General features: G+C 38.3%; 1 protein-coding gene across 1 annotated transcript in view; it reads right to left on the reverse strand.

Annotated features, from left to right (window-relative positions):
* Window positions 1-12312, reverse strand: part of LOC128685180 (cytochrome P450 9e2-like) — a 106336-nt gene extending 94024 nt beyond the window's left edge. Inside the window, exons 1-3 of the mRNA XM_070085787.1 lie at window positions 12212-12312; window positions 4788-4875; window positions 603-1299 (exon numbers count right to left, since the gene is read on the reverse strand). Coding sequence (XP_069941888.1) covers window positions 603-1299; window positions 4788-4875; window positions 12212-12312 — 886 coding nt within the window. The remainder of the gene's footprint in view (window positions 1-602; window positions 1300-4787; window positions 4876-12211) is intronic.
* Window positions 12313-14180: the final 1868 nt, after the last annotated feature.

Here is a 14180-nt window from a genome sequence, read left to right on the forward strand (position 1 = left end):
TTACATAAATATAAATGTACAAAACTATCTTCATACGTATAAGAGAAAATTTTAGAAAGATCTTAATTTTAAATGAGTTCTTGTTAATTGACCAATTTTGCCTCTTTGAATGATCATTTGATTGTGAGTTGCACTGTTTAATATGTGAGGCTCCTTCTTTCCTGCTCTTGGATAATTTTTTTTCCTCTATGTAATATTTCTTTTACTAGCATTGTGGTAGATGACAAGTGAACCAAACCAAGCCAATCCCAGCCTAAATTCTGAAAGCAGAATTTGCCAAAAAAAAAAAAAAAAAGATATATAATTATGTTTTCATTCCCGGGTCACTGTCACACACGTGACTGTCTAAGCCCCAGTGAAATATTCGATAGTCGAATTGTAAAAAAAAATGGGTCGTTTTTATTGGACTGAGGATGAAGCCTCCACTTCTCTATGCAACAACACACACGATTTAATAGTTTACAGAGTTTTCAGTTAAAAATATTTTGATCTTCGAAATAACTTACCTAACAAAATTATTTAATATTTTTGTTAATTTATTCAACAATAAGCCGAAGTAGCACCCCCGATACTGACTATAATAAACATTACAGTTTACTTACGGTATTTTGGTGTTTTAGCATCTTGGTGGAGTTGCTCCTGACGCTGCTCCAGCATCAGGTCCAGGAAGTCTCCACGCTTTATGCCTGACTCCTGCCTCAACTTCATCGTTTGTATGACCAAGTCACGAAAGAAGCAGCTGGCACGAGTGGTCAGATTTATGTTGAGGGCTTCGCGCACAAATTTAGGCAGGAGTAATACGGCCATTCCCCTTATCACTGACCGGACGTTGATTTTACTTATTTCAGCTACCATTTTTGAAAATTCTGCTTCCTCATTTTCAATGGAGTTGCATTCAATCCCGAAGGCGCAGGCAGCAATGACATCCATGACATAGCGAGAGAATGAAAACTTCATTTTTACAGAGACGTCCTTCTGGTGATGAATGTTCCTGAAATGTTGCACCAAGGCATCTGCCTTCTCTAAAACGAGGGGAAACATCTTGCGCATCTTCCCAGATGTAAATGTTGGCGTTACGACCGACCTGATACCCTTCCAGTGGTTGCCACTCACTATTATCAACATCTCCTTCAAGTACATATCCTTATCAGTAAGATCGATGATCCTACGATCGTGGAAATAGTCGAAATCCTGTACCATGACTCTCTTCACCAGCTCTGGGTTACTAACCAGTAATGATGGCTTAAGATCTGGCCCATATAACCCACAATACCCTATGCCTTCGTACCAATGGTAAGTCTGTAAGGGTTAATGAGAAAAATTTCTGCATCACTATCAAAAATATGCTTTGTATCTGATACACAAAAACAATTATATGTACAGTAATACCTTATATCATACGGTTTTGTTATAATACGGATAATAAAGTTAATAATATAAATTTTATGTAACAGTATTACGCACCGATATTGAATTGCTGCTGTGTACCGGACTAGCGTGATGTCAGCATTAGTATCGCTCCAGACTCTGAGCAGTGAAGTTATGTAGTGTTTTACAGTACATACGTATGCACAACTATTTTCTGGATTATTATAAAGTACTGGTACCTCCTTTTATACTCAAATATGACTGTAAAGATAAAACCACATGAAGACGGTGCATCGTATGCTAAAACAGCATGTGACAAGAAAATGAACGAAGCATCGTTACTTGCACATACAGGAAATAAAGATAAAATAAAAGGACATGAAATGGCTACAGCATTTTATATGTCAAAATTGATTGCTGAAATTCGTACATCTGAAATGGATAACATGCAACGTCGTTTAGTGTTATGGACTGAAGACTGTAGCCAGAAAAGAATTTCATTAAGTCAGTTGATGAGTGAAGCTTAAGAAAAAAGTCTGTTCAATGTTAGGAAAGAAAACAGCAATGAAGCCGAAAGTTTTTTGGCAAGTCATGGCTAGTTTTACAACTTTAATAAGCGCCAGTGCAGACAGTGAGGCGGCTGCAAGATTTCCTAATGATCTAGAAAAATTGGCTGAAGAAAATGGCTACGAAGACGAACAATTTTTTAATGTAGATGAAACGGGTTGTTTTTGAAAGAAGATGCCTCCACACACTTATCTGGAGGAAAAGAATCATCACAACTAGATATAAAGTCTCTAATGACCATTCGCCTTTATTAGGAGGGAATGCATTTGGTGACTTTAAATTAACATTAGGCTGGTGTACAGAGCGGAAAATCGAGCCCTTGGATTTTCCTCTCTGTACACCAGCATTAAGGTTAATTTAAAGTCACCAGATACATTCCCACCTAATAAAAGCGAACGGCCTCTGGAGACTTTATATCCTGGTTGTGATGATTCTTTTTCCTCCAAATACATGTGTGACGGCATCTTCTCTCTAAACAACCTCTTGCTCGTCTTAGTAGCTATTTTCCTCAATCAGTTTTTTAGATCATTAGGAAATCTTGCAGCTGCTTCATTGTCTGCACTGGCGCTTTGACCAGTAATTCAAACATTATGGAGTCCCATACACTTCATAAAAGGGCTGTTCCTGTGATATGGTGGCTAAATAAGGAAGCCTGGGTAACGAGACAGTTGTTTGGAGACTGGTTTGAAAATTATCATTGCACTGCAGTTGAACGTTATTGCAAAGATTCAGCCAGAGATCAGTGTTTGTGTATATTTCGCCTGCTCTTGCGGATTCCTTGCATTGTTCAAATCTCTAGTAAGGCTGATGCATCCAGGGGATGAGATGAAAAGCTGTAAGCCTTCTCCCTGAAAGCTGGCTGCCTTGGATCAACGTCTAGCGCAAGCTGGACTCCAAGGTATTGGTCCAGTGTGGGTAGATTGGTAAAGCACTGCGTACTTTGTTCCAAGGTTCGTAGGTTCGAGTCTCCTCCATATATATATATATATATATATATATATATATATATATATATATATATATATATATATATATATATATATATATATATATATATATATATATTATTGTAACCACGAACGAGTGGTATTTAATCAATAACAACATTGCGACTTGCTGAGGATTCAAACCCATGTCATTTTGGCCCACCTCTTGATGAGCGAAAATCAAATGACATTCTAACCCATAGGACCATGCAATCCTACAAGAATCAAGCACCCAGCAGAGTTAGGTGTTTTACCTTGATCTGAGGACATACGGTGGTGTGGGTAGCTCTGAGGTCATTTAATTCTACTCCTCGCTTGGTGTACTAGCCCCGCGAGCAGTATTTATATATTTTTATACATTATATATTATTTATATATTTTTACATAATATTGTAACCACAAATGAGTGGTATTTAATCAATAGCAACAATGCGACTAGCCGAGAATTCGAACACATGTCGTTTTAGCCCGTCTCATTTTGAGCAAAAATCACATGACTCTCTACCCCATGGGATCATGCAATCCTACAAGAATCAAGCACCCAGTAGAGCTAGGTGTTTTAAGTTGATCCAAGGGCACACGGTGGTGTGAGTGCTTCTGAGCTAATTTTATTCTACTTCTCATTTGGTGTACTAGTCTCACGAGTAGTATGTATATATATTTATATTTATATATATTTATATTTATATATATTTATATTTATATATATATTTATATTTATATATATATATATATATTTATATTTATATTATTATTATCACACCGGCCGATTCCCACCAAGGCAGGGTGGCCCGAAAAAGAAAAACTTTCACCATCATTCACTCCATCACTGTCTTGCCAGAAGGGTGCTTTACACTACAGTTTTTAAACTGCAACATTATATATATATATATATATATATAATATATATATATATATATATAATATATATATATATAATATATATATATATATATATATATATATATATATATATATATATATATATATATATATTATTGTAACCATGAAAGAGTGGTATTTAATCAATAATAACATTGCGATTAGCCGAGGATTCGAACCCATATCTTTTTGGCCCGCTACATGGTGACCGAAAATCACATGATACTCTAACCCACGGAACCATGCAATCCTACAAGAATCAAGCACCTCGCAGAGATAGGTGTTTTACCTTGATGCAAGGACATACTGTGGTGTGGATGCCTCTGAGCTAATTTCATTCTACTCCCAGTTTGGTGTACTTGCCTCACGAGCAGAATATATATCTTGTTGAAACCACGAACGAGTGGTATTTATTCAATAACAACTATGCAGTTACCCGAGGATTGGAACCCATGTCGTTTTGGCCCTCCTCATGGTGATCGATAATCACATGACGCTCTAACCCATGGGACCACGCGATTCTATAAGATTACCTTCATCATCATTTACTCCATCACTGTCTTGCCAGAGGCACTCTTGCATTAGAGTTATAAAACACGATCACTCATGCTTTCTGGAAGTCCTTGCCCCTTGCACACAAAACTACCTTCACCCCCTCCCTACAACCTTTCATAGGCCGACCCCTACCAACTTTCCCTCCACTACAGATTTATACACTCTCAAGGTCATTCTATTTTGTTCGACTCTCTCTACATGTCCAAGCCACCCCAACAACCCCTTCCTCAGCTCTCTGGAAAATAGTTTTGGTAATCCTGCACCTCTTCCTAATTTCAAAACTACGAATTCTCTGCATTATATTCACTCCAGACATTGCTCTCAGACATGACATCTCCACTGCCATCAGCCTTCTCCTTGTTGCAACATTCACACCCATGTTTCGCACCCATACAACAGCACTGGTATAACTATACTCTCATACATTACCCTCTTTTCTTCCATAGACAAAGTTCTTTGTCCCCACAGGCTTCTATATGCATCACTCACATTTTCTTCTAATCTTTCATAGACCCATCTGCTGACACATGCACTTTTAAATATCTGAATACATTCATCTCCTCCATACTCTCTCCCTCAAATCTGATGTCCAATCTTCCGTCAGCTATTTTTTTGGAAATAGTATAAAATACTGACACAATGGAAATATAAATACTTAAGCAGTATAATGTGAGACTTTATTGACAACGTTTCGTCCAAGCAGTAGGCTTTATCAAGTTACAAACAGATCTACCTGTGATAAATTAGACACATGTGCAACTCTTGGGTATCTTTATTAAGGAAACGTTTCGCCTAGGCTTCCATTCCATACAAAGGAGAAACGTGAAGAACAGGAGGAGAATGAGGTAATCAGTCCCTCAACCTCGAGTCGATGTGGTCAGTCCATCAATCTTGAATAGAATACGGCATATGAGCGGAGAAGCAGCTTATAAACCGTAGGCAGGAGAGGTGCAGCAGTTGTAGGTGGTGTCACATTTGCCCAATGTGGAAATAGGTCGTGCCCAAGGGTTAGGCAAGCGAAGAATTCCCAAGTATTAAGATACCCAAGAGTTGCACATGTGTCTAATTTATCAACGTGTCGGTTCTGTGGACCATTCATCTACAATCCTGTCAGACACTGCAACTTCTTGGGATCTTAATACTTGGGAATTCTTCGCTTGCCTAACCCTTGGGCACGACCTACTTCCACATTGGGCAAATGTGACACCACCTACAACTGCTGCACCTCTCCTGCCTACGGTTTATAAGCTGCTTCTCCGCTCATATGCCGTATTTTATTCAAGATTGATGGACTGACCACATCGACTCGAGGTTGAGGGACTGATTACCTCATTCTCCTCCTGTTCTTCACGTTTCTTCTTTGTATGGACTGAAGAAGGCTACTGTGTAGGCGAAACGTTTCCTTAATAAAGATACCCAAGAGTTGCACATGTGTCTAATTTATCAACGTGTCGGTTCTGTGAACCATTCATCTACAGATCTATCTGTGTAAAAGGTACGTGAGTATTTATAGGATGGCGTCAGAAGAGATTGTGTAAGTATATGAGCAGACCTCCTGCAGTGTTCCTCCATTCTTATGATTTTCTGTGGGATAGAGATGAAGTTTCTTGGCAAGGGGTTCAGCTATGTTATAGAAGCCGTTGTTCTAGAACATAAGAAAAAAGGAACACTGCCGCAGGCCTACTGGCCCATGCGAGGCAGGTTCAAGTCTCCTACTGGCTTAAGCCAATGCCACAACCTAGTTAGGTCAGGTCACATTCAGTTAAGGAAGGAGCACGGCATATGACCTAGTAGCACAAGCTAGTCAAGTCCAACTCACACCCACCTACACCCACTTATGTATTTATCTAACCTAATTTTAAAACTACACATAGATATTTTTAGCACGCTATTTACATCCCCTTTATTTATTCCTGTCTTCTATTTATGCACCTCAATCATATCACCCCTAATTCTAGGCCTTTCTACAGAATACAGATTCAGGGCCCTCAATTTATCCTCATAGGGAAGATTTCTGATACTTGGGATCAACTTTGTCGCCCTCCTTTGTACGTTTTCCAGATAAGGCCTAACCAAGGATATATAGAGATGAACAACCTGAGGACTCCGATTATTTATGCTTCTTGTGTACGAATGGTATATAATACCGACAAGATGAGAGTAAGACACATGTGCAACATCTGGGTATCTTTATTGTAGACGTTTCGCCATCCAGTGGCTTTATCAATACAAATTCCAGGACATAACTTGAAGACAGTAGAACTATGTACAGAAGATGAGGTAATCAGTCCCTCAACCTAGGAGTAGGTGCGAACAGCACTATAGTCGTGGAGATTCTGAAGCCTGTACATAGTTCTACTGTCTTCAAGTTATGTCCTGGAATTTGTATTGATAAAGCCACTGGATGGCGAAACGTCTACAATAAAGATACCCAGATGTTGCACATGTGTCTTATGCTTCTTGATATGAAGCCAAGGATTCTGTTTGCTTTATTGCGACCACTTATGCACTGTTGTTTTGGTTTTAGATTACTGCTAACCAGAACTCCCAAATTCTTTTCGCAGTCAGTAATATTAAGATCTACATTATTTAGTTTATATGTAGCATAGTTATTTTCCTGTCCAACATTTGGAATTTTGCATTTGTCTATATTAAACTGCATCTGCCACTTCTCTGACCACTGTATCAGTCTATTCAAATCTTCCTGGAGTGCTCTAATGTTCTCGTCAGAATGAATTCGACAGCCTATTTAGGTGTCATCGGCTATTTATTCAGTCGTCTATGTCGTTTATGTAGATTGTGAACAACAAGGGGCCCAACACTGACCCCTGTAGAACACCGCTCGTGATGCTTCCCCACTCTGATTTCTCCCCATTTATGCAAACTCTCTGCCGCCTATTTGTCAACCATTCCTCTATCCAGGAAAAAATTTCTCCTCCTATTCCGTGTGCCATAATTTTGCTCAATAGTCTCTGATGTAGGACTCTATCAAAAGCCTTACTGAAGTACATGTACACAATATCATATTCATTACCATGATCTACCTCCTCAAATACCTTAGTGAAAAAAGTTAATAAATTCGTTAGGCAGGAACTACCTTTTGTAAAACCATGCTGAGATTCGTTGATTAATTTATGCTTTTCAAGATGACTATGAATTGCCTTGGCAATTATATCGATTCCATAAATTTTCCCACTATGGAGGTCAGGCTTATTGGTCTATAGTTCGAAGCTAAGGACCTGTCACCTGCTTTGAAATTAGGTATCACATTTGCCATTTTCCACTTATCTGGCACCATGCCAGTTTGTAGTGATATGTTGAAGAGATTAGCCAAAGGTTTGCTAAGCTCCTCTTTACATTCCTTTAGAACCCTTGTGTACAGTTCATCAATGACTTGGGATTTGTTAGGTTTTAATTTATCTATTTGTCTAAGGACTATGCCAATTGTGTCCTAATCGTGCATAGTTTACTATCGTCGTGTTCCACATAATTTATTATTTCTGGAATATCATTACTGTCTTCCTGTGTATAAACTGAGAGGAAGTATGTGTTAAAAATTCTGCACATTTTCTTATCACTATCTATGAGCTGACCCGAGTAACTTTTGAGTGGGCCTATCTTGTCCCTGATCTTACTTCTGTATACCTGAAAGAATTCTTTTGGGTTAGTCTTCGATTCTCTTGCAACTTTAACCTTATAATCTCTTTTTTGCTTTTCTTATTCCCTTTTTTATTTCTCTCTTTAACTGAATGTATTGATTTCTTAACTGCCCCCTCCTCTTTTAATTTGCCTATATATGCTCTTCTTCTGACTAATGAGATGTTTTAATCTATTGTTCAACCATTTACAATCATTTTTGTTTAATCTGATTTCCCTATTTGGAACATAAGTTGTTTGCACAGCTAGAACTATGCTCTGGAAAACGTCAAATTGGCAGCCATCACCACCTACCTGACCCATAGTCAGGTCATTCCAGTTAAGCCCACCCAGGTACTTTCTCAGCCCTATGAAATCAGCCAAGCGGAAGTGAGGGACAGAGACTTGATCGCTTTTATTTGAGTAGTTCTTTGATATAATAAAACTGAGCACATCATTAACCTAAAGATTATTAATTAGCAATTTCCTGCTGGAAAGACCAAGACAAGCTGGTAATTCCCTCTAGTTGGTTCTATCACAAACTGCTTAAAAACAATCCTGAATTGTATCAAAAAAGTCACTAGACTCTCAATTTCCTGTCAAATTGCTCCAGTCAATTTGTTTAAAGTTGAAATCTCCCATTAGCACAACATTTTCTTATGTAGATGCCTTACGAATTTCATCTCATAGAAGTTTACTGCACTCCCTATCAAGATTTGGGGCCCTGTAAATCACACCCAAGATTAGATTCTCATGGCCCTCGAGCAGCTGTAACGAAACAGATTCAGTGGCTGACGCTTCTAATTTTATATCTTGTTTAACATAACAATTTAAATAGTCTCTGACATACATCGCTAATCCACCACCCTTCCTTTTGATGCTATTAGTGTGGAATAATTTATAATATTGTATATGACATTCAGAAGGCATCTGTCTATCTTTCAGATTGAGCCAGGACTCTGTTATAGCAATAATATCTGTTTCCTGCACTTGCAATTAATCTTAGCTCATCTATCTTATTTCTTACACTCCTGCTATTAGTGTAGTTAACCCTAAGGGAGCTAGTCTCTTGCTGCCCTCTGCTGTCTCCCTTTGTTTGATGACCCTGATCCATAACTTTATGATGAATGTATTTTATGCATTTACTGTTTTCAACCCTCGTGTTGCAACCTGACTATTTCCCACATACACCCATACCTCTATCTTCTATCAGTTTAAAATCCTAGGCATGTCAGTAATGGCCCTCTCGATCAAGTTCGCAAGTGCTGCCACCCCTGCCCCAGAGAAATGTACCCCATCTTTAGCATACATATCATGTTTGCATAAAAGTTGTCCCAGTTGTCAATGAATGGGATTGCAAGTTCCTTGCAGCAATTTACATAAATTTCCCGAGACAACCATTCATTGCCCACTCCCCTTCTTGGCAAGATGCTACATATGATTGGGACCTCTCCCTTAGCCTTCATTAAATCTATAGCTGACCTGTACTTATCTAGTAGCTCTTCTCTCCTACCTTTCCCAATATCATTTCCACAAGCACTGAGACAGATAATGGGCTTGTTCCCATTACCTGACATGAAAATATCCAATCTGTTGACTATGTCACCAACACCAGCTCCAGGGAAGCACACTCTCTCTCTTACATTCTTATTCCTATTACAGAAAGTACGGTCCATATATCTTACCTGTGAGTCACTAACCACAAGAATTCGCTTACCTCTATTAGTAGGGGAAGTAGTACCTTTACCTTCACTGGCCACTGAAGTAAACTCTGGTTGATTTTGTTGGATATACAGATAAGTGATGATTCCAGGATTCTTCTGTAGTGAGTTTTGTCGACTTTAGCGATAAGTGTTACATTTCTGTAGTTGATTAAATGGTTGTGTGAATTTCAGCGTTGAACACAGGCATTCCTTGGATCGTCAGATCTGCCTACGTTCTAGACTCTATCACCCTTCTCAGAAGACTGTCACATGCAACATTCTCCACCTGATGCCATCCTATATATACTCATGTACCTTTTACCCAGGTAGATCTGTTTGTGACTTGATAAAGCCCACTGCGTGGGCGAAACGTTGTCAGTAAAGATCACATTATACTGCACAAGTACTTATATTTTCACCTAACTTTTTATCCTCATCACGTGACTCTTTCCATTATTCACTTATAATTTTCTTCTCTTACACACCCTACCAAACTCATCCACCAATCCCTGCAACTTCTCTTCAGAATTTTCCAACTTTGTGTTTAATTCTTTATCCTTTAACCCCACACCTCTGGCCAACACCCAAGCATTCACTTCTCTTACAACCCCATCTATAAATATATTGAACAACCACGGTGACATCACACAGCCTTGTCTAAGGCCTACTTTCACTGGGAAATAAACTCCCTCTTACTTGAGCCTCATTTTTCTCGTGAAAGCTCTTCACTGCTTTCAGTAACCTGCCTCATATTCTATACATTTGCAACATCTGCCACATTGTCGCCCCTATCGACCATGTCATACGCCTTTCCCAAATCCATAAATGCCAGAAAAACCTCTTTACCCTTATCTAAATACTGTTCACCTATATGTTTCACTGTAAACTCTTGGTCTACACACCCCCTACATTTCCTAAAGCCTCCTTGTTCATCTGCTGTTGTACTCTCTGTCTTACTGTTAATTCTTTTAATAATAACTCTACCATACTATTTACCAGGTATATTCAAAAGACTTATTCCCCAGTATTTTATGCAGTTTATTTTGTCCCCTTTGCCTTCATACAAAGGAACTATGCATGCTCTCTGCCAATTCCTAGGTACCTTACCCTCTTCCATACATTTATTAAATGAAAGCACCAACCACTCCAAAATTATATCCCCACCTGCTTTTAACATTTCTATCTTCATCCCATCAATCCCAGCTGCCTTACCCCCTTTCATTCTACCATTGCCTCACGAACTTCCCCCACACTCACAACTGGCTCTTCCTCACTCCTACAAGATGTTATTCCTCCTTGCCCTATACACGAAATCACAGCTTTCCTATCTTCATCAACATTTAACAATTCCGCAAAACATTCCCAGCATCTTCTCGATACCTCTAACTCTCCATTTAATAACTCTCCTCTCCTATTTTTAAATATCAGATCCATTCATTTGCTAGACTTCTTTAAATTATTAATCTCATTCCAATTTTTTTCCTATTTTTTTTAAATTGTTGATAACATCTCACCCACTCTCATTTGCTCTCTTTTTACATTGCTTCACCATTCTCTTAACCTCTCTTTTTCTCTCCATATACACCCTCCTTGCATAAATTCTACATTGTAAAAAGTCTCATATGCTAACTTTTTCTCCATTACTATTCTCTTACATCATCATTACATCAATCATTCTTCTTCCCTCCTGCACCCACTTTCCTGTAACCACAAACTTCTGCTTAAGATTCTAACACTGCATTCTTCAACCTAACCAATGCATTGTCTATACTCTCACTAGCCCATCCATTCTCCAATAGTTGTTCATATCTTACCCTGTCTCCTCCTTTAATTTACACATATTCACGTCTCTCTTACTTGTTGCTTCTATTTTCCTTGTATCCCATCTACCTTTTACTCTCACTGTAGCTACAACTAAAAAGACATCTGATATATCTGTGGCCCATATATAAATATGTTCATTAAGAAGTCTACTCAACAGTCTTTTATCTACCAGTACCTAGCCCAAAAAAAAACTACTGTCATTTTGACCTACATCATATCTTGTATACTTATTTACCCTCTTTTGCTTAAAATATGTGTTATATGTAACTAAACCTTTTTCTATACAAAGTTCAATCAAAGGGCTCCCATTTTCATTTACACCTGGCACCCCAAACTTACCTATCACACCCTCTCTAAATGTTTCTTCTACTTTAGCATTTAGGTCCCCTACCACAATTACTCTCTCATTTGATTCAAAAGTTCCTACACACTCGCTTAACATCTCCCAAAATCTCTCTTTCTCCTCTACACTCCTCTCTTCTCCAGGTGCATACAAACTTATGACCCACTTTTCACATCCGACCCATATTTTAATGCACATAATCCTTGAATTTATACATTTATATTACCTCTCCTCTCTCCATAACTGATCCTTCAACATTATTGCTACCCCTTCCTTAGCTCTAACTCTCTCAGATACTCCTGACTTAATCCCATTTATTTCTCCCCTGAAACTTACCTACGGCCTACAGCATTGTTTCACTTAGAGCCAGGATATCCAACTTCTTTTCATTCATGACACTAGCAATCATCTCTTCCTTACCATCATCACTACAACCACGTAAATTCATGCATCCCAGTTTCATAAAGCTTTTCTTCTCTTTTTTAGTATTTTCTACAGGAGAAGGGGTTACTAGCCCATTGCTCCCGGCGTTTTAGTCACCTCATATGACACGCATATCATATGGAGGAAAGATTCTTTTCCAATTCCTCATGGAGAATAGAGGAAATGAAGAACAAGAACTATTAAGAAAAGAAGAAAAAAACTGTATGTAAGTATTTATATGTATGTGCATGCCTTTGTAGTGTGACATAAGTGTAAGTAGAAGTAGCAAGATATACCTGTTATCCAGCGTGTTTATGATAGAAAAAAAACAGCAATCTTAATATCATGTAAAACAGTTTCTGTTTCACACTCACTTGGCAGGACGGTTGTATGTCCCTGAGTGGTTGTTGTCTACCAGTCTAATATATATTTAAATATGCAAAACAATCGCAGACAGGCGATCTTAGCAATGCAAGACAAGCCACGGGGGGGGGGAATCTTTAGCTCAAGTACTTTCAAACTTCTCAGTGCGTCATCAGGAGCTGTGCAATGTTGCAAAGGCAGCAACAGGAGAAATAGGGTAAGTTTTCAGAGAGTGGTAGTGTGGAGGTACTGGCCAGAAACAGACCGTATGGGGAAGGCAAGGGAGATGCCAACCCACGCACCGGCTGCCCCCCCCCCCCAACACCCCATATGGGGAAGGGTGGCGGTAGGCCTCACAGTTTGCACATAGCATGCCAGCCCTAAGCTTCTAACCGCTGAGAACAGGTAATGTGGCGTAAAAAGTTACAATATTGGATCATTACATACCTTCATTTACAACCTTCTTACTAATAAAATAGAGGAAAAAAAAACTTATTTGTCAACGGTGTGGCAGCACCTTCCAGAACATTCAGGAAATACTCGCAGAGTCAGTTAACATGCCTATGTGAATTTTTCCTATTCAGGCTTCCTGTCTCATAATAATTAGGCTATTCTTAATTTGAATGCCATTCCTATCATTACTATCAACTATCATCAGCTAATATCATTATTATCATTATAATATCACTAACAACCTATTCAATGCCATTCTTATCATTATTATCCGCAAATATCATTACTGTCATCATAACTAAGCAATTCTTAATTTTAATGCCATTCCTATCATTATCACCTATCATCCGCTGATATTATTATTATCATCATTATAATATTATCAACAACCTGATTCATTAAACCACTAAACTAGTTGTATTCACCATGTTGCAACCATCTATGTGTACCTTGTGCACCTTGTACCACTGTACCTGGACGTGTTAGGCCTCAATAGTTATACCGATGACAGACCTAACATATCAAATATCAACATTCGCGCCAGACTGACGGGCGCGAATGTTTGAATTTTCCTATCCAGGCTTCCTTTCTCATAATAACTAGGCTATTCTTAATTGTAATACCATTCCTGTCATTATTATCCGCTAATACCATTATTATCATCATTCAAGCCAAGTTATTTTTAATTTTAATGCGATTCTTATCATTATTAACTTTCCTCCGCTAATATCATTATTATTTGCAAATATTTGCAATACATACATGCATACATACAAAGCAACATCTATGAAAAAATTGCGATATTCCAAGTGCTTTCATGACTTCTCATATTATCAAAGAATTATAAAATACAAAAAATCAACAAGAAGGCATACAACGGTGCAAGACTACACCTCACAAACACGTCATCATAACAAAGACCGCACCTCACAGTTGCGTGACAGCACCCATCTCTGTGATGTGCACCTGATATTCCACCCAAGTTTTAAGATTTTTTAATTGTCTAATGTATCATTAAATTCTACCGAAATTTTATTAATTATAAATGAGTTCAATTTATATAAAATAAAAGAATTT

The sequence above is a fragment of the Cherax quadricarinatus genome, chromosome 1, assembly GCF_038502225.1.
Source record: "Cherax quadricarinatus isolate ZL_2023a chromosome 1, ASM3850222v1, whole genome shotgun sequence".
Taxonomy (NCBI): Eukaryota; Metazoa; Arthropoda; class Malacostraca; order Decapoda; family Parastacidae; genus Cherax; species Cherax quadricarinatus.